Genomic DNA, 23,345 nt, shown 5'->3' on the forward strand with positions numbered 1-23,345 from the left:
ACCCCAGCCCCTGGGAGCACAGGCCTCTGGGGACAGATGCCTGCTCGCGGCGCCCCTGGGTAGCCGAGTCAGCGGCTGGAATGGCTCAAGCTGGGCCTGGATTCTCTGCAGTCCGAGCCAGGACGGAAAGGGGCCGGCGTCGAAGGGAAAGACTGAAAGGCACTGGGGGGAATCGGTGCTGAGACGGTTAGCCGGACAGAGCCCGGGGGCCACCGGGACACCAGCGGGGCTGGGCTCAGCACAGGGCCGTATTCGCCGGGGCGGGCAGGCCTGGGCAAGGCTCCACCAGCTGAGGATCTGGCCCGGATCATTTTGGGATTTCATTTACCCGGATTCTCGCTGCCTGTGCCGGGGCGGGTGGGACCGGGACTGTCCCTGAAGGCAGCTCTCCTCCCAGGGACAGTGTGGAGAGACGCGGGACGCCCAGCTCAGGCTGACACTGAGCTACACGGCCGCTGGCTAGACTCTGCTCTGCCCCTGCCGCGCTTGGGCACTGCACCTCGGGCTGCTCCTTGTCTGAATCCTTGCCAGCCTGTAACCCAGCAGAGAGGTCCCTGGGCCGGGCCAGCTTTGGGACCACTGCGTGGACAGCCAGGTGCTTGCCGGCTGCGGATCCTGCTGCCTGCCTATCAGTTTGGGGACTCTCCTTCGACTGCCCCTGCGCCTGGGGTGGGCCCTGCTGCAATGTGCCCTGGGGCGGGGCTGCGGCGAGCGGAGGGTGGCAGGGAACAGGATCATCCGGTTCGGGGGCCAGCGCAGGGCTGCTCCCCGCTGTGCGCTCCAGCCCTTTGCCCTGTTACAAAGCGTCCCAGGCCAGGAGGCTTCCCAGCATCTCTCTGCCAGGGGGCTTGCTGGTATCCAGCCTAAATTGCCCCTGGCTCTGCTCTGGCCTCGTGCGCTGTTTGCAAAGCGCAGCGGCCGTGAGTCACCAGTGGTTCATTTAGCCAGGTGGCCCTGGTGTGTGCTGCCCAGCGCTGCCAGCCCAGAGGGGCCAGGGCTCTGCCCGCAGCAAGCACCCAGCCGAGGGGGCAGAGACCGAGCAGGCCCTGCCCTTCCCGGCCAGGGGAGTGGCTCACTCTGCCGGGTACAGGTCAGCGTCTCTCCGCCTGCCCCAGCCAGGGCTGCGGGAGTCTGGAGCCGGGGTGCAGGCAGTGCGAGCCAGCTGGGAAGGGAGCAGGCAGAGGTGGCTGCAGGGACCCCGCGAAGGGAGAGATCAAGCACAGGGCACACGCAGCCCCACGGAGAAGAGAAGCAGCAGGCGGCGAGCCCAGGGCAGGGACACTGCGCAGGATTCACTTTCTGACAGCGAACTCCCAGCTCACGTGAGGTCTGCCTGCCTCTCCAGGGGGCCGGGAACCAGGCTGGGGGTCGGGGAGTGCTCACGAGGCAGCAGCCTCTGCCCACCCCCCAGCTGGGCTAGGGAGTGGTGGCACTCTTCCTATGCAATCCTACAGCAGCCAGCCCCAGCGCTGGGGGTCACTTGATCGCAGGCTCAGCTCTCACAGACATGGGGGGGATCAAGGGGGGGCTTACGCGCGCTGGTCCCTGCTTATCAGAGCACGCACACTTTCATGTGATCTCCCCCAGCTGCTGAATCAGCCCCTGGATGTAATTAATGGAAGAATTAAGCGGACTGCTGGCTGGAGCCCCAGGGGCCCCGCACGCCACTCGTGAAGCGCTCCCAACAGACCACATTCAATTAAGCCTAGAAGACGGCTAGCTGGCTCCGCGCACCACAGGGGCTTCCCTCGAATGCAGGAGCTCACTGCGTGCTCCCGAGCCCTGGCGCGGGCCGGGCGTTCCGCAGAGGGGTCCTTTCCGAGGGGCTGAAGCTACATACATCGATGTCACTTTCCCCTTCCCCTCAGCACCAGAATCTCGTCCGCTGCAGCGTTGGCTGGTGGCATCCCGCTGTCACAGGCTGGCACTCGGGGATCCAAGCGGACACGGGATGTTCCTCTCCCTGGTCTCAGAACACCCCCCACCCGGATCTGTCCTGCCAGTGCCTCCCGGCTGGGGCCACTGCGCTGGCAGCTGCCGCAGCCTCTGGGGCAGGTGTGTGAGTGGGCACTGGCGGGACGAGGTGGATTGCGCCGCGCCTGGCAGACTGAGAAGGTGCCGCGCTGTGAGCGGCCTTTGCGTTGTTAGGGTGCGGCGTGGCCGAGGAGAATGTGCGTATCCAGCCCGTCTGACCGGGCGGCCTCCGAGCCTGCCTGCTCTGGTTGCGGCATGGGCAGTGCCGCGGCAGCGAGTGGACGGTGTCCAAAGGCAGCAGCCGGAGGTAGCACAGCTCCTGTTGGCTTATAAACATTCGCTCCGTCTCTGGATCAGACAGCTGCCCGCGTGGTGGGGTCATGAAACCCCGTTCGCTGGTTCCCAGCGCTAGCTGGTAAGTGACAAGGTGAGTTTAGGCCAAACTACGTGGAATTCATTCACCCCCATCAGCCCTGCAGCATAGGCCAGGCGTGTCCCTATGGAGGCCTGACACCGGACTAGATGGGCCAATGGTCTGGAAGCAGCAGCGGAGGCGGGGACTCCAGGCCTGACCTGGGACGAACAGGTGACCTACTTTAAGTGTTAGGGCTGTTTGGAAGATCCCTGTGATTCACATCTCACGGCTGCCGGTTCCCCCTTCCCCTAATACGCCCCGCCCTGCTTATTAACTCAACCAACCCCAGACTCCCTTGGCCAGGCGCTCTGCCCTCTTGGGCTCCCCCTCCAGCTTTGTTCCAGCCACTGTCTCCCACCTTCACCTGCCAATACCCACGATGGCGGATGGTATTTAAAACCTCAAGCCACGCAGCCCTGTTCATTGGAATGCCAGCCAACCCAGCAAGACACTGCGCCCAGCTGGGCTGCCTTAGCTCTGGATGTCCTTATTACTCAGCGCCCAAACGTTCCTTGAGTCCTGCTAGGCTCCCAGCCTCCTGACATCCTGCAGCAGTGAGTTCCACAGGCCCCACGCGGAGGCGGCTTCCCTATCCTCAGTGCCGCTGTCCTTTCCTCTCCAGGCCCCCTTGCTCTCGTACGACAAGATGCAGTGGCCGGGAATCCCTGCTCTCACCCATCCCAGGCAGCATTTCCTGCGTCTGTAGTGCGTCCCCGGAGAGCTGGGAGGCGTACGGCAGGCCCAGGCTGCGTGGCTCCCGGGAGGGAAGCGAAGGGACTCCTGACAGCCCCGGCATGTTAATGTGTTTTACTGGGTTGATTTTCCCCACTCCTTGCCTCTGACACAAATGCAGAGTGATGGGGCCTGTCAGGCAGGCAGCAGCCAGACAAGAGGGCAATAAAACAATTAACTGCCGAGTAAACCCTGCTTTAATTGTCAGGTCACGCTGGCTCGCACACAGGCTCCTACGCTGGAAACCTCCTCTGACCTGGCAGGCTCCCCGGCGGGCGCTCGGGGGAGAAGGGCTTCGGGCACCAGCTGTACCAAACAGCGGCGATGCTCCGGAGCGCGGCCAGGAGCCGTGCAGTAACCCCCGGCCTGCGCTGCAGCACCTGGACCTCGCCTGGGAAGGGCATTTCCCTGCACAAGCTGGGCATGCTCAGAGCCCCACGGCCCTGCCTCCCTCCTGCCAGGACACCGGAGGCTCGGCCCCCCCTCTCCAAGCTGATGGGCTGGCCAAGGGCCAAACCCAGATGTTCTTCCACCTGCCCCATGGTGCTTATAGGACCCAACCCCCATGTATCCAAACTCGGGAGGCTCCCAAGCAGTTGCTGCCCCACAGACGCATGTTTCAGAGCTACCCGACAGCCCATGTGGGGCTGCATGGAGCTCAGGGGGCAGCAATCCTCCCCCCCACCCCCCGCTGGGATGGCTCCACCAGGGCAGGGGGCAGAGCAGCAGAGCGCACCCGCTGGGATCCCGGGCTGCAGCACAGACCTGGCCTGGCGGGGCGAAGGAGCCTGGCGCTAGGACGGACCCGCTAGGTCGCTGGATCACCCAGGCCAAGATTCATCTGGGGCTTCAGGCTGCAAGATGGGTGCCCCCAAGGGAACGGCGCTGGGAGCGGCTCCGGGGCGGAGGCGGCGCCTGGGAGCGGCTCCGGGGCGGAGGCGGCGCCTGGGAGCAGCTCCAGGGCAGAGGCAGCGCCTGGGAAGGGGCTGGGAGTGGTGCCAGGGCGGAGGCGGCGCCTGGGAGCAGCTCCGGGGTGGAGGCAGCGCCCGGGAAGGGGCTGGCAGCGGCTCTGGGGCAGAGGCGGCGCCCGGGAAGGGGCTGGCAGCGGTGCCAGGGCGGAGGCGGCGCCTGGGAAGGGGCTGGGAGCGGCTCCGGGGCAGAGGTAGCGCCCGGGAGCGGCTCCGGGGCAGAGGCAGCGCCCGGGAAGGGGCTCGAAGCGGCTCCGGGGCAGGGCGGTGCCCGGGAAGGGGCTGGGAGCCGGCTCCGGGGCGGAGGCGGCGCAAGATTTCCATCTGGGGGCCACGCGGGACCGTCCCAACGCCCCAGCCGATCAATTCCAAACCACCGGGGGGTGTCTGGGCGTCAATGGCAGGACCCGACTAGTTTGGGGGGAGCGAGGGCCCCACGGAACCCCTGGTATCTGGTCAGCAGAGCCCCAGCCTCCGGCACCGCAAAGTCTCTACGGATCCCAGCAGAACCTCACCCCTTCCCGCACCCCCCCATCTCATCTCTCGCCACCCCCCAACACAGCTTAAACATGCAGACACCTGCGGGGGAAGGGGGACATTGGGGGGCAGACAAAACCACTGGCTGGGGGGCAGGGGCGGAACTGGGGGCACACGGAGCCCCTGGCATGGGGGAGGGGAGGAACGGGGGGCACACGGAGCCCCTGGCATGGGGGAGGGGCAGAACGGGGGCACACAGAGCCCCTGGCATGGGGGAGGGGCAGAACGGGGGCACACAGAGCCCCTGGCATGGGGGAGGGGTGGAACATGGGCACCGAGTGCCTAGCATGGGGGAGGGGCAGAACGGGGGTATACAGAGCCCCTGGAATGGGGGAGTGGCAGAACGGGGGCACACAGAGCCCCTGGCATGGGGGAGGGGCAGAACGGGGGCACACAGAGCCCCTGGCATGGGGGAGGGGCAGAACGGGGGCACACAGAGCCCCTGGCATGGGGGAGGGGCGGAACGAGAGGCACATGGAGCACATGGAGCCCCTGGCATGGGGGAGGGGCAGAACGGGGGCACACGGAGCCCCTGGCATGGGGGAGGGGCAGAACGGGGGCACACGGAGCCCCTGGCATGGGGGAGGGGCGGAACGGGGGCACACAAAGCCCCTGGCATGGGGGAGGGGCGGAACGGGGGCACACAGAGCCCCTGGCATGGGGGAGGGGCGGAACGGGAGGCACATGTAGCACATGGAGCCCCTGGCATGGGGGAGGGGCAGAACGGGGGCACACGGAGCCCCTGGCATGGGGGAGGGGCGGAACGGGGGCACACGGAGCCCCTGGCATGGGGGAGGGGCGGAACGGGGGCACACAAAGCCCCTGGCATGGCGGAGGGGCGGAACGGGGGCACACAAAGCCCCTGGCATGGCGGAGGGGCAGAACGGGGGCACACGGAGCCCCTGGCATGGGGGAGGGTGCACAGGGTCCTCGGGGGGATGGAGGGGTGCAAAGCGCCCCGCTGACTGCACTGAGCTCAGCCGCCAGGAGCAGCGGAGGGAGGGATGCCCCTGTTCGTCACCGCAGCCTGTGGGGAGTCAGGGGCAGGGAGAGGTGGTGACGTGGCCAGGCCCCCCTGGAACAGAACCTAGGGGCCCCGAGTGCCCCACTACAACCACTAGGCCCCGCTCCCCCCAGAGCCATCTGCCTGCGCTCACGCCAGCGCCTGTCCCTCTAAGGAGGCACCTCGCTGGGAGCAAAGCAGGTTTCCCTGGCTAGCCCCTCCGGCGACCTCCCGCCTTGCCGCTGCGTGGTGGAGTTGGAGGCGCGGCCGGGGCAGAGGGCGCGGCCTGCTGGGATCTCCAGGGATGCAGGGATCCCTCCCCAGGCCCGCGTGTTGTGCACGGCCTGTCCCTGTCGTTGGCCAGGGCACCCCGCAGAATGGGCTGTGGGGTACGGGGTCCCCAGGGGGAACGAGGCAGCGGCAGCTTTCCCACGTCAGCTGGTCGAGGCAAACCCCAGGCTGCTCCCTCGTGCCCCTGGCAGGCCCCAGGAGGCTGTGGTGGTGCAGCCGTGCGGGATCCCACCCCAGGCCAGGCCAGGCGAGCGGGTAGCGACCCATGCTGGCACATTCCCAGCGCCCTCCCCTGCTCAGCAACCCGCAGGCGGGCACTGCCAGCCGCCTGGTCTCCAGGAGTCAGAGGGAGGCATGTGGGGTCAGGAGCTGGGAGGACAGCTGGGGGGCTGGGCCGGCGGAGGCCCCCTTCGCCCTGGTGCTGGGGGATGCAGCGGGAGAGCCCCAGGCAGGGAAGGGACCAGGCCCCTCCTGGCAGCTCCCTCTCCTGTGGAACGGACCCATCTCTTACCTTCTCCTTCTTCTGCTTGGCAGCCTCCTCCGCGGACAGCAGGGCCTTGTAGTAGGAGCTGCGCTCGGCCGTGAAGTGCACCTTGGAGAGCGCGTGCTCCACCAGCGCCACCGACAGGTTCACCCCCTCGATGTGCAGCCAGCCAATGAAGTTCCCAGCCTTGTCCATGCTCTCCACTTCCACCTCCACCTGCGGGCACAGACGGGCAGGCCAGTCAGCGTGCGGCCGGGGGGGGGCGGTGGGCCTGGAGCCGAGGGGCAGGGGGAGCATGGGGGGGCGGGGGAGCGACTGGCAGAGCATGGGGGCCAAGGAGGTGCCTAGCACAACGCGGGGCCAGGCAGAAGGCAGGAGCCGGGGGGTGACTGGCGGAGCGCGGGGGCAGAGGGGGGTGCCTAGCAGAACGTGGGGACAGGCAGAAGGCAGGGGCTGGGGGGTGTGTGACTGGCGGAGCGCGAGGGCCGGGGGTGGGGGGGTGGGTGCCTAGCAGAACGTGGGGACAGGCAGAAGGCAGGCTGCTCACGCTCTCCCATCCCCAGAGCAGGTGGTGATTGCGTTGGGGGCGAGCCATTTGACAGATCACCCCCTTCCCCTGGGTCGCTGAGTAAATCTGAGCTGGACGGCTGCCCAGAGGAATGTCCCCTCCTGCGCTCAGTCATGACATGGCCAGCACCACTGCCCTCTATTGGGCACGTTCAGAACAACATGCCTGCGGGTCATAGGTCCTATATGCTAACAGCTGCTGGGGAGTCTCCTCTAGCTCACCTGGTCAGAGCTGTTGCTTTGAGAGCAGAGGGGGCTGGGTCCTAACCCTGCTATTGCTGGGGAGTCCCGAGCCAGCCCAGGCGAGAGCCAGAGGATTGTGGTAGTTTGCCAAGTGGCTAATGCCCTCTCGCACACAGAACAAGCTGGCACTGAGAAGGCGTTTTGGAACAGGACGGAGCCAATCACCACCCAGTGGGCTCAGCATCGGTGCTGGGACCAGGGGGGCTGCCACCCCCCCGGTTTGAAGTGCTTTCCATTCTATCCAGGCATTACAGTTTGGTTCAATGGCTCTCAGCCCCCCTGGGTCGCTGCAGGCCACACCCCCCTTGGTCAGGTGAAGGCAGAGTGCCGCAGGCCATGCCATGTGGCTGCCCCATATGCTGCGGAGAGCTCATCTGGCCTGGTGCACAGACGACAGCCCCCACCCCTTTCTGCTGCAGCACCGGCTCCCTGCTCCACACGAGACCTCCAGCGGGCCACTGCCTGTGCCAGCCGCAGCCCCCCGGCGTCCCGGCCGCCGCCCGAGCGCTCGGAGCCGCGGCGAGGAGCCTGGGAGCTCTGGCTGCAAGAGCTGCTATTAAATATGCAGGGTCCCTCCCTCCCGCAATTATCATGCCACAGGGATCTCAAAAGGGAACCGTAGATGGGGAAAATGACACTCAAAGCAGCACAACTGATAAAAATTAGGTGTTCTATTCAGACAGCCGCACTGGCTGCCATGGCAACCAAAGTTCAACCGACGAAGTGCCCCGCCCCTCGCTGTGTCCTCCAGCAAAGCCCACCCAGAGGCACATGGGCAGGGGAGCCAGGCCACCATGGTGAGCAGGCAGCAGGGCCATGTCAGGAGCTCTCCTTGGGCTGGCAAATAGCGGCACTGCTAACACTCGGCCAGGGCACAAGGGAATCCTCCAAGCTCAACCCTCCATCGCAACTCCCACGGGCTTCCAATGCCCATGCTTCAGGGCTCCCAGCTGATCCCCAGGCCAGGTCAGGAGACAACTCGCCCCAGGCTACTGCACCAACCACCACCAAGGCTGCTTCTCTGCCCTGGCACAGGGTGCTGGAGGGCAACGTATGCACCAGCCCCGGCACACAGCTGCGCTGATGGGCGGTTTTGCACCCAGCATTAGTGGAGCCGGGGCCCCAAAGCAGACAGACGGTGAGCGTGGAGCAGGGTGGCACTCAGACCCCTGCCTGGTGCTGATCCTCTCTGGCTATCGTGCCATCCTTGGGTCTCCCCACAGTGTCCTCCCTACACCCCTAGGGCTGCCCTGCAGCACTTGGTCCAGGCGATCACAGGCTGAGCTCAGATCCTGCCCCCTGCGTTCACCTCTCCAGGCTGGACCAAGGCCTTTTTTCATGCGCATTAAGATACACCCTACACAAATCCTACAGCCGGCCACCACACCCCATTTTCATGGCGTGACGCTAGGGGGCCAGGGTCCCCGGGCCTCAGCTGAACCCTGCCAGCTCTGTAGCTGGAACCCGGCTGGCTCAGCTGTGTGGTTGGATCATTAGAACAGGTGTTGGCGTTACCGGTGTTCAGGCTTTATTGGATGCTTGAGAGTCGCTGCCGGCATGAGCCTCGCTTAGAGCATCTGTGTCCCTTAGTGTGGTAACATTTGCGCGGTTGTGTTGTGAGTCTCTGTGACTGTAAACCACCAGCCAGGAGAGACACTAACTCGTGGGAAGGGCTGAGCTCCATCCACCCCAGACAGACCATTGCGGGACAGTCAACGAGAGGACAACAGACGTGTTATTCTGCCTGCTCCCGTCAGCTCAGCTTTGCAGCCCAAAGCACGCTGGGAGAAGAGACTAAAGCCCCTAAGGAGAAGGAAAAAGTGATTCCTCTTCTGTAACTTGTTCCTCGAGATACCTTGCATGTGCCCATTCCACTGCTGGAGAACTTTCTTCCCGTCTGTGGTACCCAGCGGGGTGGCCTCTGCCGTCTGATGCCACTGCACATGGGTAGCAGAGCCGCCTCCGACCCTCAGCTCTTTCGCCCCACACAGACTCCAACAGAGAGGGGAAGGCAGCGGGGCGTGGAAGGGACCCTTACTGAAAGGTAGGGAACCGTTTCTCCTTCGTGTGCTTGCACCTGTCCATTCCACTGCGGGCGAGTCCCAAGCAGACAAACCCGGAGGAGGGCTTGGAGTGTGACAGCCCGTTGGACACCGGCCTGTCCACAGACTGGCAGGGAATGGCATCAGGAGAAGCAGAGGTGTGGACTGATGACCGAGTTGCTGCTTTGCAAATGTCTAAGATCGGCACTTCTAGAACCGTGGGGTTAGGAGAGACCTCCAGGATTTTTTTCATAGATTCATAGATTCTAGGACTGGAAGGGACCTCGAGAGGTCATCGAGTCCAGTCCCCTGCCCGCATGGCAGGACCAAATACTGTCTAGATCATCCCTGATAGACATTTATCTAACCTACTCTTAAATATCTCCAGAGATGGAGATTCCACAACCTCCCTAGGCAATTTATTCCAGTGTTTAACCACCCTGACAGTTAGGAACTTTTTCCTAATGTCCAACCTAGACCTCCCTTGCTGCAGTTTAAGCCCATTGCTTCTTGTTCTATCCTCAGAGGCTAAGGTGAACAAGTTTTCTCCCTCCTCCTTATGACACCCTTTTAGATACCTGAAAACTGCTATCATGTCCCCTCTCAGTCTTCTCTTTTCCAAACTAAACAAACCCAATTCTTTCAGCCTTCCTTCATAGGTCATGTTCTCAAGACCTTTAATCATTCTTGTTGCTCTTCTCTGGACCCTTTCCAATTTCTCCACATCTTTCTTGAAATGCAGTGCCCAGAACTGGACACAATACTCCAGCTGAGGCCTAACCAGAGCAGAGCAGAGCGGAAGGATGACTTCTCGTGTCTTGCTCACAACACACCTGTTAATACATCCCAGAATCATGTTTGCTTTTTTTGCAACAGCATCACACTGTTGATTCATATTTAGCTTGTGGTCCACTATAACCCCTAGATCCCTTTCTGCCGTACTCCTTCCTAGACAGTCTCTTCCCATTCTGTATGTGTGAAACTAATTGTTCCTTCCTAAGTGGAGCACTTTGCATTTGTCTTTGTTAAACTTCATCCTGTTTAACTCAGACCATTTCTTCAATTTGTCCAGATCATTTTGAATTATGCAGGATCTGTTGTGTCTAAACCACCCAGGACAGATGGCTCCAGCCTCCTTTGGAAGGAGCTTCCCCGACCTCCCGAGGCGCCTGTTCCATTGTCCTGCTGCTCTGACAGTTAGGAAGTTTTTCCTGAGATTTAATCTCAATCTGCTCTGCTGTAGTTTGAGCCCATTGCCCCTTGTCCTGCCCTCTGTGGCAAGAGAGAACAGCTTCCTCCATCTTTTTATGGCAGCCTTCCAAGTATCTGAAGACCGCTGTCACCTCCCCCCTTCATCTCCTCTTTTCCAAACTAAACACACCCCGTTCCTTCAGCCTTTGCGCCTATGGTTGGTGTTCCATCCCTTTGAGCACTTGCACCGAAAAGCCGCTGACGCTGCCTGGGCACTAGTGGAACAGGCCGATGCCCTAGCTGGCAGGGCTGCATTAGCCACCCGGCAGCACAAACCGCTGCCCGAAGAGACAGAAGAGGAGAAACTGGATCAGTGGAAGTGGAAACTGGATCAGCCCTTAGCCCTGTCTGCAACCACCATGAAGTCTGTGGGGCTCTAAGGGCTTGGGAAGCTCCAGGGAGGAAGCGAACGCCATTCTTGCACCCAATGAACCAAGTCTCTCCTCATCTCGCCGTGCAGGGGGCTGGGAAGAACGTCGGCAAAGAGACATGGGCCACCTTCGGGAGAGGGCAGAGAGAAACGTCATCCTCATGGAAAACGGTCTCGGGAGGCTCTGCCCCTCCCCCCCTCTGGCTGTGGGGATGGCCATCAGAAACGCTACCTTCACAGAGAGCCAGTAGCAAGGGGTTCCTTGGGCGAATCCTAATCACTTGGCTAGCCCCACGTTTGGATCCCGAGGGATGGGATCTGGCACATGCGGGTAGGGTCTGACCAAGCCCTTCAGGAATCTGGTGACGATGGGGCTGGAGAAAAGGGGCAGGAGGCTGAGACAGCTGCCAGGTGACCTCTTACAGGGCAAATGGCTGAGCGCTAACACTTTAGGTACAGAAGAGTCCAGTGTGAGGTTTAGGGGTGCGTGCTCTGAGGACCCAATGGAGCAGCGCTTCCATTTACCCAGCTTAGTGCCCCTAGTTGAGAGTTTTCTCCTATTCAGATGCATTTCCTGGACACCCGGAGAACAGGCTCATAGGCTGGGGTGGAGCAGGCGGCCACGGTCCTGAGAAATCACATCTGGATCCAGCCGGAGAGACAGCGGAGACTTGACTGAAAGGTCAGTAGGGTCGAGGCCCCGCCGGTGCGACAAGGATGAGACGAGCATCATCTTGTTTGACTTTGACCAAGGCCTGGGGCAGGAGGGGAAGCGGGGGAAGGCACACAGGAGTCAGTCTCTCCAGGGTAGCAGAGACGCATGCGTCAGGGAACCTGGGCTGAGACCATCCTGGGAACAGAATCCAGGGCGTTTTCGGTTGGACATGGCTGCAAACAGGTCCACTTGGGGAGTCCCCCAGCGCCGGAGGGTGGGTCTGGCGACGGCCGGGTGACCGGAAAGGTCCTGCTCAGTCGCTCTGTGGATGCGTTCTGGAAGGTACGCGGCCCCGAGACGAATCGAGCTGGTTATGGACAAGTCCCAGAGCGAGTTGCCTCCTGCTGTCTATGTTCGAATGGACAGACTCTTTCCTGCGACGGGTGGAGGGAGGCCGAAGAGGAGTCCCACAGCTCTTAACTCCCTGACATTGACCCACGAGCTGTTACACCCTGAGGTGACCGGAGCCCCCACAGGAGCCCCTCAACCCAGGGCTGCTGCTGCGTCTGTGACTAGCGGGGGGTGTCGCGGAGTGTGGGGGACTCAGGGCCCTGTACCCCCGGCTTCCTGCGATTCACCATGATCTCAGCCAGCCAGTAAAGCAGAAGGTTTATTTAGATGACAGGAACACAGTCCAAGACAGGTCTTGCAGGCACAGACAACAGGATCCCCCTCAGTTAGGTCCATCTTGGGGTCCCCGGGCACCCCAGCCCCCTTGGGAGGTCAGAGCCCTGTCTGCCTCCCAGCCATATCACCAGCCAGCTCCTCAAGACCCTCCCTTCAGCGACCCCTCCCACAGCCTTTGTTCAGTTTCCCCGGGCAAAGGTGTCACCTGGCCTCTAACCCCTTCCTGGGTTCTCATGTTACATGCTCAGGTATTCTGTCGGTCAGTCTCCCATCCCCCAATGCAGACTATCCTAGCCACACTCCCCTGTCAGCATTCAAAGACCACAGTAAGAACAGTCCCAGTTCGTCACAGGGGGATAACGGAGACCCCCCGGACTTTCCATGAGGAGAAAACTGCCCCAGCACTCCAAATGGGGACGAGTCGGGCGCGTGCCAACACTGACCATGCCGCAGCTCGCGGACGTCCAGCCCGGTGAGCTGAACCCCTGGGGCTACGCGGCCACGTGAGCCAGGAGGCCGAGGCAGGCCTGCACCGCGGTGAGAGGATGCGCCTCCAGTCGCAGCACGAGGCCCTGCAGCGTTTCCAACGGCCAAACTCCGTTCTCGGTCCAGGCTGCAGAACTGGTTTGTCTCCATTTCCCAGCGCCCCAGTGGACAGGACGGCAGACGCTGGGCGACACCTGAGCCTCGCACCGACCTTGGATCCGTCAGACGTCCGGGCACGGGAACAAAGAGAGGGAACCAAGGAACGGGCATCCTGCCCTCGACCAGCCCGTCAAAGGGTCTGTCCGGACTAGGCAGCTGATGCTGACAAGGAGTGTGGGGGGGTGCCGTCTCCTGTAACCCCTGCCCTCTGGAGGCCTCCCTGCGTCTCTGCCAGGCTGAGCAAGGAGCCCAGCCGCCCCGGCCCCCATCCCTTAACGAGAGGCCAATTAACACGGGCCAGCCCATCATCCCGGGCTAACGCTCTGCACCACCAGGCTCCAGGCTGGAGACCCGGCGACCGGTCAGCTACACCAGCCACATGGCAGAACCTGGCGAGAGCCTCGAGGGGCCAATCCCTGCCTTGGTCTGCCAGCTGATGCGTCTGCTCGGCAGCCCCAGACAGACCCCAGCAGCACGGCCGGCCAGGCAGGCGGTACCCAGAGGGATACCGGCAAGTTGGCAGGGGTGCAGAGATAGGACAAGAACGGCCTGGGGAGAGCAGTGTGTGGGGAACGAGCAACAGATGGCGCTTGGCTACGGGAGGAGCAAGAGACACCGTGTGCAAAGCCGGGACGGGAGGGAGCCCGCAGGAGGAGAGTATTCGATTGCTCGGGCCACTGGGGTGCCACTCGCCAGGTCTCATCAGGAAAATTTACACCGACTCTCCGCGGAGCTTCTGAGCCATGGGGTGCACCAGGCTGGGAAATCTTCTCCCCGGGGACGGGGCGGGAGCCCCACTGCTTGGGGCATTTACAATGGGACCGGGCTGAGCCCGAGCGGACGCTCCTACACCAGCTGATCCCCGCATCTCCAAGGCCTGGGCTGGAGGGGAACGCGGGCACGGCTGGGTTGGGCTGGCATTGCCCAGCAAAGGCACCGTGATCTCACACAGCAGCGAGCAGCACCGTGAACTCACAGGCACTTTTAAATCCCCGAGGGGGTTTGCAGGCAGCTGCCCCGAGCAGACGGTGCCCCTGCCTCTGCAGACAGAGCTCTCCAGCTGATGTGCACCGGGGACACTGGAGGGAAGAGGAAATAATTTCAAGGCAGCAAACTGCTCTTCCATGACCCTGCGTGTGCCACCTGCTGGCGCCAGGGCAGAGGGTGTTGGCAAGCTGTCTGGCAGTGGCTCAAAGCGCGGGTACACCAGTCTCGGGGCAGGCTGTCGGCAAACAGGGCACACACCCGACTGGCTGTGAGTTCTAGACTTACATTTCACCAACTAGTTCACACCGGGTGACTCCTCAGGCCCTGTAACAACCTGGAGCCACAGACAGTCCCCTTGGGCATGCCGCTCTGGCTTGCCACCCACGTGAGCATGCCTCCCTCGCAGCAACAGTCAGGGTACTGCCAGTCCCAAGGGACCAGTCACTTACCCCAGGTCAACTGCACTTTAGTGCTCACCCCAGAGACAACGCGTATAGCCAGTCCTGTGATCACCTATCTACCGATGCACTAACTAGGAAAAGGAAAGCAGAGAGCTATTTACAAGGTTAAAGCAAGTGACACACACCAGTGAGTTACAGCCTTAAGTTTCGAAAGACAACTTAAGCAAGCTCTCTATGTCCTTTAGGGCTAACCCAGGCCAAGCACTGGGGATCATTTGCTTATGCCAGGAAAACCTTGCCCCTCAGACTCCAAGCAGCAAATGAGACCCAGTTCCTCCTGGGTTGGCGTTTTTATTCCCTTCCCCGCTTCTGCTCTGAGCTGCAAACTCAGCTGACAGGAGGACTTCACCTGCATGACTCATCTCCACTGGGCACAGGGTGAATAACAAAGTCTTTTGTCCTCATTAATGTCCCACACTAGTGCGCCTGTGTCCATGGGCTGTCCCTGCCAGGCAGCCGTCCCACTTCCTGCTGGAGAGCAGCACTTCCCACTAGCTAATGGCTCTCTCCTGGCGGGTGATTTACAGAGACTCACAACACAAAACACTCCGATGTGCCCGTACAAGATGGGACACAGATGTTATCTGGGAGATTCACGCTGGCAGCTACTCAAGCATGCCATAAATTCTAAGCAGTGACTGCGTTCTCAGATCTCCAGTCCCTGCGTTACCAACCCTCACACGCAGCTCGGGGCCTGTCAGTGGCCAGCTGAGAGATGGGACCTTGGCATGAGCTGGCACCTGGTCTCCCAGGACGAGACCCCCGCGCGCCTGGCAGAGCTCATGCTGCTGTCTCTGAAGCCCTGGCAAACTGCAGTCCAAGAGCGACCTGCCCTCCCGGGCTGGCGTGGGGCAGAGAGCCAGGGGCTGCCCCGTTCTAAAGGCATCCATTACACTCCGGCGTCCTGCACCCGGGATCATTACAGCAGAATTCCAGAGGCCAAGAGCCCATTCCCACTACTCGAGCCTGCGCCCATCTGCTCCCATTGGCAGGAGGGGCTGTGCAGATGCAGCTGGGAAAGCCAATCCTCTCGGAGGGCAAAGCAGAGCTGTAGTCCGGGCATGCGCAGGAGCTGGCACCTGCATGCCGTGCCGACGGAGGTGGCTCCTGGTCTTGTTTTCCAGAGTCGGGGACAGAGCGGGAAGTGGCAGCGCCGGGTGCAGTCGCGAGGCCTGCTGAATGCAGCCCAGCTCTGGCTGCCTCAGCCGGGCACACAACACCCGCTGCTGTGCCAGCCAAGGCACCGCCTCCGCCAGCCAGTACCCCAGAGCCGGCCACTCCAACAGGGAGGCCTCCGCGGGCAGCGGAGGCTCCGAGCGAGCCAGTGGCTCCCAGGGAGGGTGCTGCGCCAGGCAGCAGGGATCAGGGCGACTGGGTGTAGGGGGGAGTGGGAGGTGAGGAGACTGGCATGACCAGGCAGAGGCAAGGAGGTGGACGCAGGGGTCGGGGCATTTCTGACCTGGTGTCCAGGCTGCCCTGTCAGGAGGTGACAGAGTAGGGAGTGAGCAGAGGCTGAAGGAGGCTGAGAGGGGCGACCCGGCTGCCAGTGCCTAGCCGACGGGGGCTCGCATCCAGGCGTCCTGCACCTACGGGCGGCCAGCACGCTCCCGCATGGTTACAGCCATTCCTATCAGCCTCCAAGCCCTGCGGTGGCCGGAAGGAACAGAGCGCGGGCAGGGTGGTCCCACGCCCTGGGCTGGGGAGAGGGAGAGGCCAGGCCGGGGGCCCTGGAGTTGCTAGCCTTGGCGGGTGGCTCGGCTCTCCGGAGAGCACGGCTGCTGTAATGGTGCGTTTTGCTCCCATGAATACTGCATGAGAGCTGCGGCGTGGCGCTGCGGGGAGAGCCCCGCGTTCAGCCAGCCGCCTGGGTCTGAAGCTCGCTGACATTAGCACTAATACAATACCATGAATAATGGATCGCCAGGCGCTGGAAAAGGCATTTTTGTGTTAGACGTGTACGCGGCCCTGATTAATGCCGGGCCCTCCACGGGCGAGGAGCCAGTCATCTCACCTTCACTGGCACACAGGCAACACGGCACCGTGACAGGCCCTGCTCCGAAGCTAAGTGGAGTCCAGGGCGTTGGAACGTGGAGGGGAGCCCGAGTCGGGGCTAAACAGCAGTGTCCCAGCTCATGCCACGAGCATCTGCCCCGCGGCATCCTCGGCTAATGCCAGCTGCAGGTGGGACTCTTCACTGCGCCGTATCACCAGACGTGGCGTCCTGCCCCAGAGGTGGCTGCATTGCAGCGGGGGCTAAGCGAGCCCTGGGGAGTTTAACTCCAAGCAGCGGTTTTTAATCCAGGGGGGCTGGAGGTGCATCGGGAAAGGCAGGAGGCTGTTCTGAAGCAGGGAGACACGGACTCACAGCCACGCTCATGAGAAAGCAGCTGAGCCCCCCTTCCCCGGCCGAATCCGTGGGCCGGAGGGAGCGCGCACGTCCCTGTACAGCGACTGAACCTGCTGCCAATGCCTGCCCAATTCCTGAGCGGCAGCTCCCTGTAATAGGAACACAGGTGTGCGCCGGCGAGAGAGCTGAAAGCTGCGGTGGATGGAAGGGGGGAAGAGACGCATATGCCTGCACCCACAGGCCAGGGAGGGGGCTGGCTCCCAGCGCTGGGATCCCAGGCATTTAGGACCCTTCCTCATGGCTCCCCCCTGAGGAAGCAGGGTCCATGTGCATGAAAGGGTGTTTGACCGCAGAGGGGCCGAGTGTAGCCGCTGGAGCACCCAGCCTCACGTCTCAGAACTCTTCCCAAGCTCCCCTCCTAGAGGCTGGGCAAACCTAAGGGGAAACTGAGGCACAGAGGGGGCACTGGCATCCAAGTGGTGGTGCCCTGTCACCACCTGACCCAGCCTCCTCCTGTGCTGCATGACGGGCTAAGGATCCAGCGCCTGACGCTGAGACATGCCCCAAGACAAGACTAGCGCTGGGCCCTTCCAGTTCCTGCCACGGGAGCGGGAGTCCACGGGGCAGCCCGAGGCGGGAAGACGCCGGACGTGGTGGCAGCCGACAGAGCGGCACACCTCCCCCAGCCAGGCCAGGCAAACGGCTGCTTTGATCGCCCAGCACATCGTCCCAATTGCTGGGCCTGGCAGCAGAGGTGCCCGCTCCCCTAGGCCGCGTCGATTGCTGCTCGGGAAGATGCGGAGCCGTCTCTGTTGCGTGGTGATCAATGGGCAGGCGTGAGATAACGGGAGACTTGGCAGGTCGGGCCGCGGCTGCTGCCGCTGCTCAGAGCTGGGCTTGGAGTCCTTCGGAGGGGAGGCCTACCAATGCAGCCTCGCCTCTGGCTTCTGGAAGTGATCCAGGCCCGTTCTTATCTCCGGTGCCCAGATCCTGACAGCTCTCCCCTGCGGCGCCACAGACAGCTCCGGCTGGTGGGCCAGTCCCCTCAACTGCCTTGGGGAACAGGTGTTTGCGGCGGGGCTTCCATCTGAGTCAGAGTCATTCCCAGGCCGAGCGCAGGGTAGGGCTCATCGCTGCCCAGGCTTCTCTCTCTTCCCCACTGCCGGCTTTCGCAGGTAACGCAGCCGCAGCCCTGCTCCCCGACAGCCATCTCAGCCTGCATTCCCGGCCCAGCCCCGGCGACAGCCACAACCTGCCGAGGGCTGCCCTTTCGCCAGGCAGTGCCAGGGCCCGCGTGGGCTCCAGGGCAGGGCAGGGCAGCACGCTTGCTGCCACTGAGACATTCGAAGCGGAGAGGAGAGACGCCGAGGCGCCGTGGAGAAGGCAGTAATCTCCAGAGTCCAAGCGCTCCCTGGTGCAGACTTGCCCAGCCAGGTGCGGGGAGGGCAGCTGCGGACACACATGCACCCTGCACTCCCTCTGCCCACTAAGGAGAGCCGACTTCCAAACGCTGTCCCTGAAACCCCCCAAGGGAGGAGGAAATTTAAAACCCAGAGCCTGCCCGCTGGCCAATAGATCAGGGAGCTAGTTCCCCATTCCAGTAACTGTACACGCCACATATCCCGCTTATCAAACGAAATGTTTAAAGAAGTGTCCCCCTCCCTCCCCCGCAGACACTGTTTATGGTTTTCTCCTCACCTTTCCAAGTACATTCATCAGCCCATTTTCCTTCCCTGCTCCAGATCGGCTCTGCATTACAAACTGCTGAGCGGCGCCGAGGGTTTACATCCCGCATTGCGAGGCGCAGGCGATGGCGGGTCGGAAGCCAGGGAGGCGAGATTTAGTGCCTCGGCTGGGGGAAAAGCTGAAGCTCCTCCGCGAGGGAAGGGGGCAAGGCGCAGGAGAAGGGACGATGAATTTAAGAGCTGGCGGGGTCAGAGGCCCAGCCAGTCTGGCTGATAAAAGCGAAAGCTCCCAGGACCCGGCGCTGCTATTAATGTCACCCCTCATGCATATGAGATATTTATACACAAATAAATCCACACCGTGGGAAGCTGAGCGGGACTTGTGCCGGAGCAGCCTGTGCCCTCGCTCACCCCGCACATGAACTGGACATCACGAGCCAGAGCAAAACGAGCAAAGCCCCTGACTTCCCTTCCCAGGAATCCTGCAGGCCAATAGCTCCCTGCCACACAGACAAGCCATCAGCTGCCTTCCCGCTCCCGGGCCACCGAACCGACCCACGGCCCGAGCAGAGTCCCCTGTGCCCAGAACAGGAGCAGGACACGAGGGGGCAGCGCACCCCCCGGCTGAGGGGTCCCAGCCCCCCCGCCCGAGGCTGCCCTCGAGGAGGCAGCAGGCAGCTGTCTCTGCTCCACGGCCGAGTCGGTTCTCAGCCCCTCTGCTGAGGCTGCCAGGCAGTGCCAAGTGCACCGTGTATTCACCATGTGGAACTGGCTCGAGACTCGCTAGCTTGTCCTGCGCCAGCCGCCGAAGGGCTGCGAGACGGCAAAGGCCGCGTCGCCCAGCACTGGCTGGATTCGACCCTGCGCCCCAGAGATCGAATGCTGAGCACACCCCTAGTCTCCTGCGCCAGCCCATTCCCTGCCTGTAAGCACAGGGGATACAAACACGCCGCGAGCCGGTCCCTCGCTCAGTACAACCCAGGGGCCACCAGGGCCGGAACGGGGCCAGTCTTTGCAGTGATCAATAGCTCCGTGAGAAATACACAGCCAGTGCTCGCCCTGCCTCCTCCGGGGCCAGGGTGGGGCACTGCTAATTCCCATCCCGGGTTTCACTTCATTCTGCTGCTGCCCGCTCTGCCCGCGGTGTATTGCCAGGACCAGGACTCACTGCTCCGAAGGGGAAAGCGCGCTGGGTGCAGCGGGCTGCTTAGCAAGGCCGGGCTCAGTGAGATCTCGAAAGTCAGCAGCACGTGGCTTGCACGGACGCAGCCAAACAGGAGGCAGATGCCCTCCTTGGGGAGAAGGTCCCTTGGGGAGCAGCACCCAGCTTTGCCCGGCTGAGGGGCAGGCTGCCACCCCCGGGAGTGTCACCGCTGCTCTCTGGTTAACATGGAGCGTGAGAAGCTTCCTGGGGGTAGGCAGGGTTGAGGCACGGTGCCACCACCTCTCCGCAGCCAGAGAACCTCACCTCAGCTCTCCGACACCCCCGGCCACAGGCGCTCAGTTCTCACGCAGGCTAGCGGCAGGTGCACCCCCATTGCGGCCCACCTCTTACTCACTGGACGCTGCCAGACTTCCCAGGTCCGTGGTTCCCAAAGGAACCGTTCACACCAGCTCGGGAGCGGCTCCGCTGAGCACCCAGATGAGAGGAAGCCAGGCTGCGGGTCTGTCACGCAGTGTGGGGGGAGACAAGGCCCTGCACCCCCGGCTTCCTGCGATTCACTGTGACTCTCAGCCAGCCAGTAAAGCAGAAGGGTTATTTAGACGACAGGAACACAGTCCAAGACAGGTCTTGCAGGTACAGACAACAGGACCCCCCCAGTTAGGTCCCTCTTGGGGGGCCAGGGCGGCCAGAGCCCTGTCTGGGCTCCCCTCCATTTCCCAGCCAGCTCCAAACTGAAACTCCCTCCAGCGTCTCCCTCAGCCTCTCCCCGGCTCCTCTCCCAGCCTTTGTCCAGTTTCCGGGCAGAGGTGTCACCTGGCCCCAACCCCCTCCTGGGTTCTCATGTCACATGCTCAGGTCTCCTCCCTCACGGCCAGTCTCCCAACCCCCAATGCAGACCGTCCTAGCCACACTCCCCTGCAACCTTCCCCGGCCAACACTCCCCACTCAGCATTCACAGACCACATTAAGAACAGTCCCAGTTCGTCACAGGGTCTAACAGCTCCGAGGCTCAGACGGCAGCAAACACAAACATGGGACAAAGGATGACGTGTAAAATAAACTCGCAAGCTGCATTCTAGAGCCTAACCGCTGCCCACACGCTGCCCTCCCGTCTCCTGGGTCCTGCCCACCCCGCGCCCTTCTCCCAGCGCGATCGGAAGATCAAGCGTCCCCCGATGCAGGGCGCCGGGGGGTCTGGCTGCATCTCCCGACAGATCAGCTGTGATGGGCGAACTTCACCTGAAAACAGCGTCCCCCCGCTCCTTACCTCTTCCTGTTCATTTCTTCTCCTGCCGTCCCTGCAAGCTCCTCCTGCACACGCCAGGGAAGGGAGCGTCTCCCATAGCCTGTCTGGGGGGACCTGGCCGAGGGTATGTCACCTGGGGCCCTGCCGCTAACTGCCCCGCCTTAGGAGCATGAGCTCCAGGGTCCAGACCCCTCTCCCAGTGCACTGCCCGCGCACACGCTTCCCAGAGATCACGCCGACCCGTGTGACACGGGCTTTCGGCAGAGACCTTGCCCGGGGAACTAGGATACCAGACCTCGAGGGTCCCTTAGACGCCCCTGTGCCCTCTGCCAGGCTGCCCTTGGGTCAGAGGGGGCCCTGCCCCGGCAGGCAAGAGTCTGTCTCTGCTCGAGGGGGCACAGGCAGGGACTGAGGGGCACAGGTAATTCTGGGGAGGCCTGGTGCTGCCAGGTACATATGGGCAGGGATCCACGCGGCTGCTGCGTCACACACGACCAGGAGCACAATGCCGGCCAGTCACAGCTGTATGGGGACCGGTTCAGGTTCCCCCGTTTGGCCGTGGCAGGGTTTCGGGTTACAGCTCCCCCCAGCGATTGCCCCGCCAATCTGCAGACAGGTGAGAGCCTGCCGCAGGCCAGCTCCGAGTCCTGCGTTCAGGACGACGCAGCACTGACATGCAGCTGCCATTGTCCTCGGGAGGGAGCACCGACCCAGCGCTGCTCCACCTCAGCCTTCCCCCTGAGCCCCAGGGCCCCGACCCCCGGGGCAGGTTTGCAGCCCCTCCCTAGCCCAGACCCCCCGGGGCAGCGAGAGAGCCAGCAGCTCCTCTGCTAGGAGCACTGTCAGCTGTCATAGCCGGCCAGGCCGGAAAGCTTTGACAAGCCTTGTCAGGTAAACACGCGGGCACTTGCCTGTCACGCTAACGCCTCTCCCCTGACAAGCCTCTATCAGCGCTGAGGCTTATCTCCAGAGCACGTCAGCCCCTGCCAGAGAGAGACGCTCCGGACCTGCCGCCAAACCATTACCGGGAAACTAGGTCTCCTCACAGCCTGGCAACGCGGGCACCCTTCCACCACTTGCAGCGCGCTTTCCCCAGCCCAGCCTGGCAACGCGGGCACCCTTCCACCACTCGCAGCGCGCTTTCCCCAGCCCAGCCTGGCAACGCGGGCGCCCTCCCGCCGCTCGCTCTCCCCAGCCCAGCCTGGCAACGCGGGCACCCTTCCACCACTCGCAGCGCGCTTTCCCCAGCCCAGCCTGGCAACGCGGGCGCCCTCCCGCCGCTCTCCCCAGCCCAGCCTGGCAACGCGGGTACCCCTCCTGCCGCTCGCTCTCCTCAGCCCAGCCTGGCACAGCGGGCGCCCTCCCGACGCTCAACCCAGCCTGGCAACGCGGGCGTCCCTCCCGCCGCTCGCTCTCCCCAACCCAGCCTGGCAACGTGGGCACCCTCCCGCCGCTCGGTCTCCCCAGCCCAGCCTGGCAACGCAGGCGTCCCTCCCGCCGCTTGCTCTCCCCAGCCCAGCCTGCCAACGCAGGCACTGCCTCCCTCCCGGTAGAGCTCACAGCGCGCTCCCCCGAGCACGCCTGCCCAGAGAGCCTCACACTGCCACTGCCCGCCTCCACCACATGGCATCTGTCCTGGCACTCTTGGGCCACTGGCTAAAAGAGGCTGGAACCGGTGTGGAGGAGGGACGGGATGCAGCTGGGTGCAGGACACAAGTGTGAGATCCTGCCGGCTCCAGCACGGCCTCCCGCCATGGCAGACGCAGGGAACAGCCCTGCCAGGCTTGGGGTAGACAAGGCCTTTCCCATCTGCTCCTACCACCTGATGGGGTATCGTGTGAGAGCGCCTCAGAGCATCTACCAGCACCTGACACCCCTAGAAATGCAGCCATCTCTGGGGTGGGCATGGGGCACCAACTCCATCCTTTGCTATGGCCGGGTCACCCAAACCCCCCCACGTGCAACCATTATCCATTGCCTCACGCGGGGGTCTCCTCTGCCCTGGGCCTGTCACACAAGGGGTTAAATGGGGGAAAGGGCAGCAGATCCTTTTAGGAAACTGACCTGGCCACTCTGGGGCCAGATCCTTGTTTGTCCCTGGGGCCACTGGGCTAGGAGCTCCCCCTAACCCTGGCACCCCACCCCCGGGGCAGAAAGAGCTACCCCGTGATTGAATGGACTCGCTGATCGTAAGGGGCCATGACGACCCCCCAGTCTGATCTCCTGCACGGCACACGCCAGGGAACCACATCCAGCCCCTATCTTGTGCTTGAGCTAGCATGTGTCGGACCCCTACCCCCGTCTGTCACTGCCCCCTGGAATTACTGGCACGATCAGCGTCACAAGCAGCTCCCCAAGCCCCTGGCCGTTCGACGCCTGTTGTGCCGGGTGCTGCCTGGACAGCGCGACACACTCGGAACAGCCGAAATAGACCAAAGGTGGGAGGGAAACAGGCCCAGCAAGGAGAAGGGACCTGACCAAGGTCACCCACAGAGCAGTGACACAGCTGGGCTTAGAACCCATGTAACCCAAGCCCCTGCCTGCCAGCGGCCTGCCCACGGGACCATGCGATCTGCTCCCCCTCACCTCC

The 23,345-nt window shown here is 62.9% G+C and overlaps 1 protein-coding gene across 1 annotated transcript in view; it reads right to left on the reverse strand.

Moving 5' to 3' along the window:
* The window catches only part of SND1 (staphylococcal nuclease and tudor domain containing 1), a 434,812-nt gene that overhangs the window by 10,825 nt on the left and 400,642 nt on the right, over positions 1 to 23,345 (reverse strand). The window contains exon 17 of the mRNA XM_065422299.1: positions 6,432 to 6,620. Within this exon, the coding sequence (XP_065278371.1) occupies positions 6,432 to 6,620 (189 nt within the window). The remainder of the gene's footprint in view (positions 1 to 6,431; positions 6,621 to 23,345) is intronic.

The sequence above is a fragment of the Emys orbicularis genome, chromosome 1 (genome assembly GCF_028017835.1).
Source record: "Emys orbicularis isolate rEmyOrb1 chromosome 1, rEmyOrb1.hap1, whole genome shotgun sequence".
NCBI lineage: Eukaryota > Metazoa > Chordata > Testudines > Emydidae > Emys > Emys orbicularis.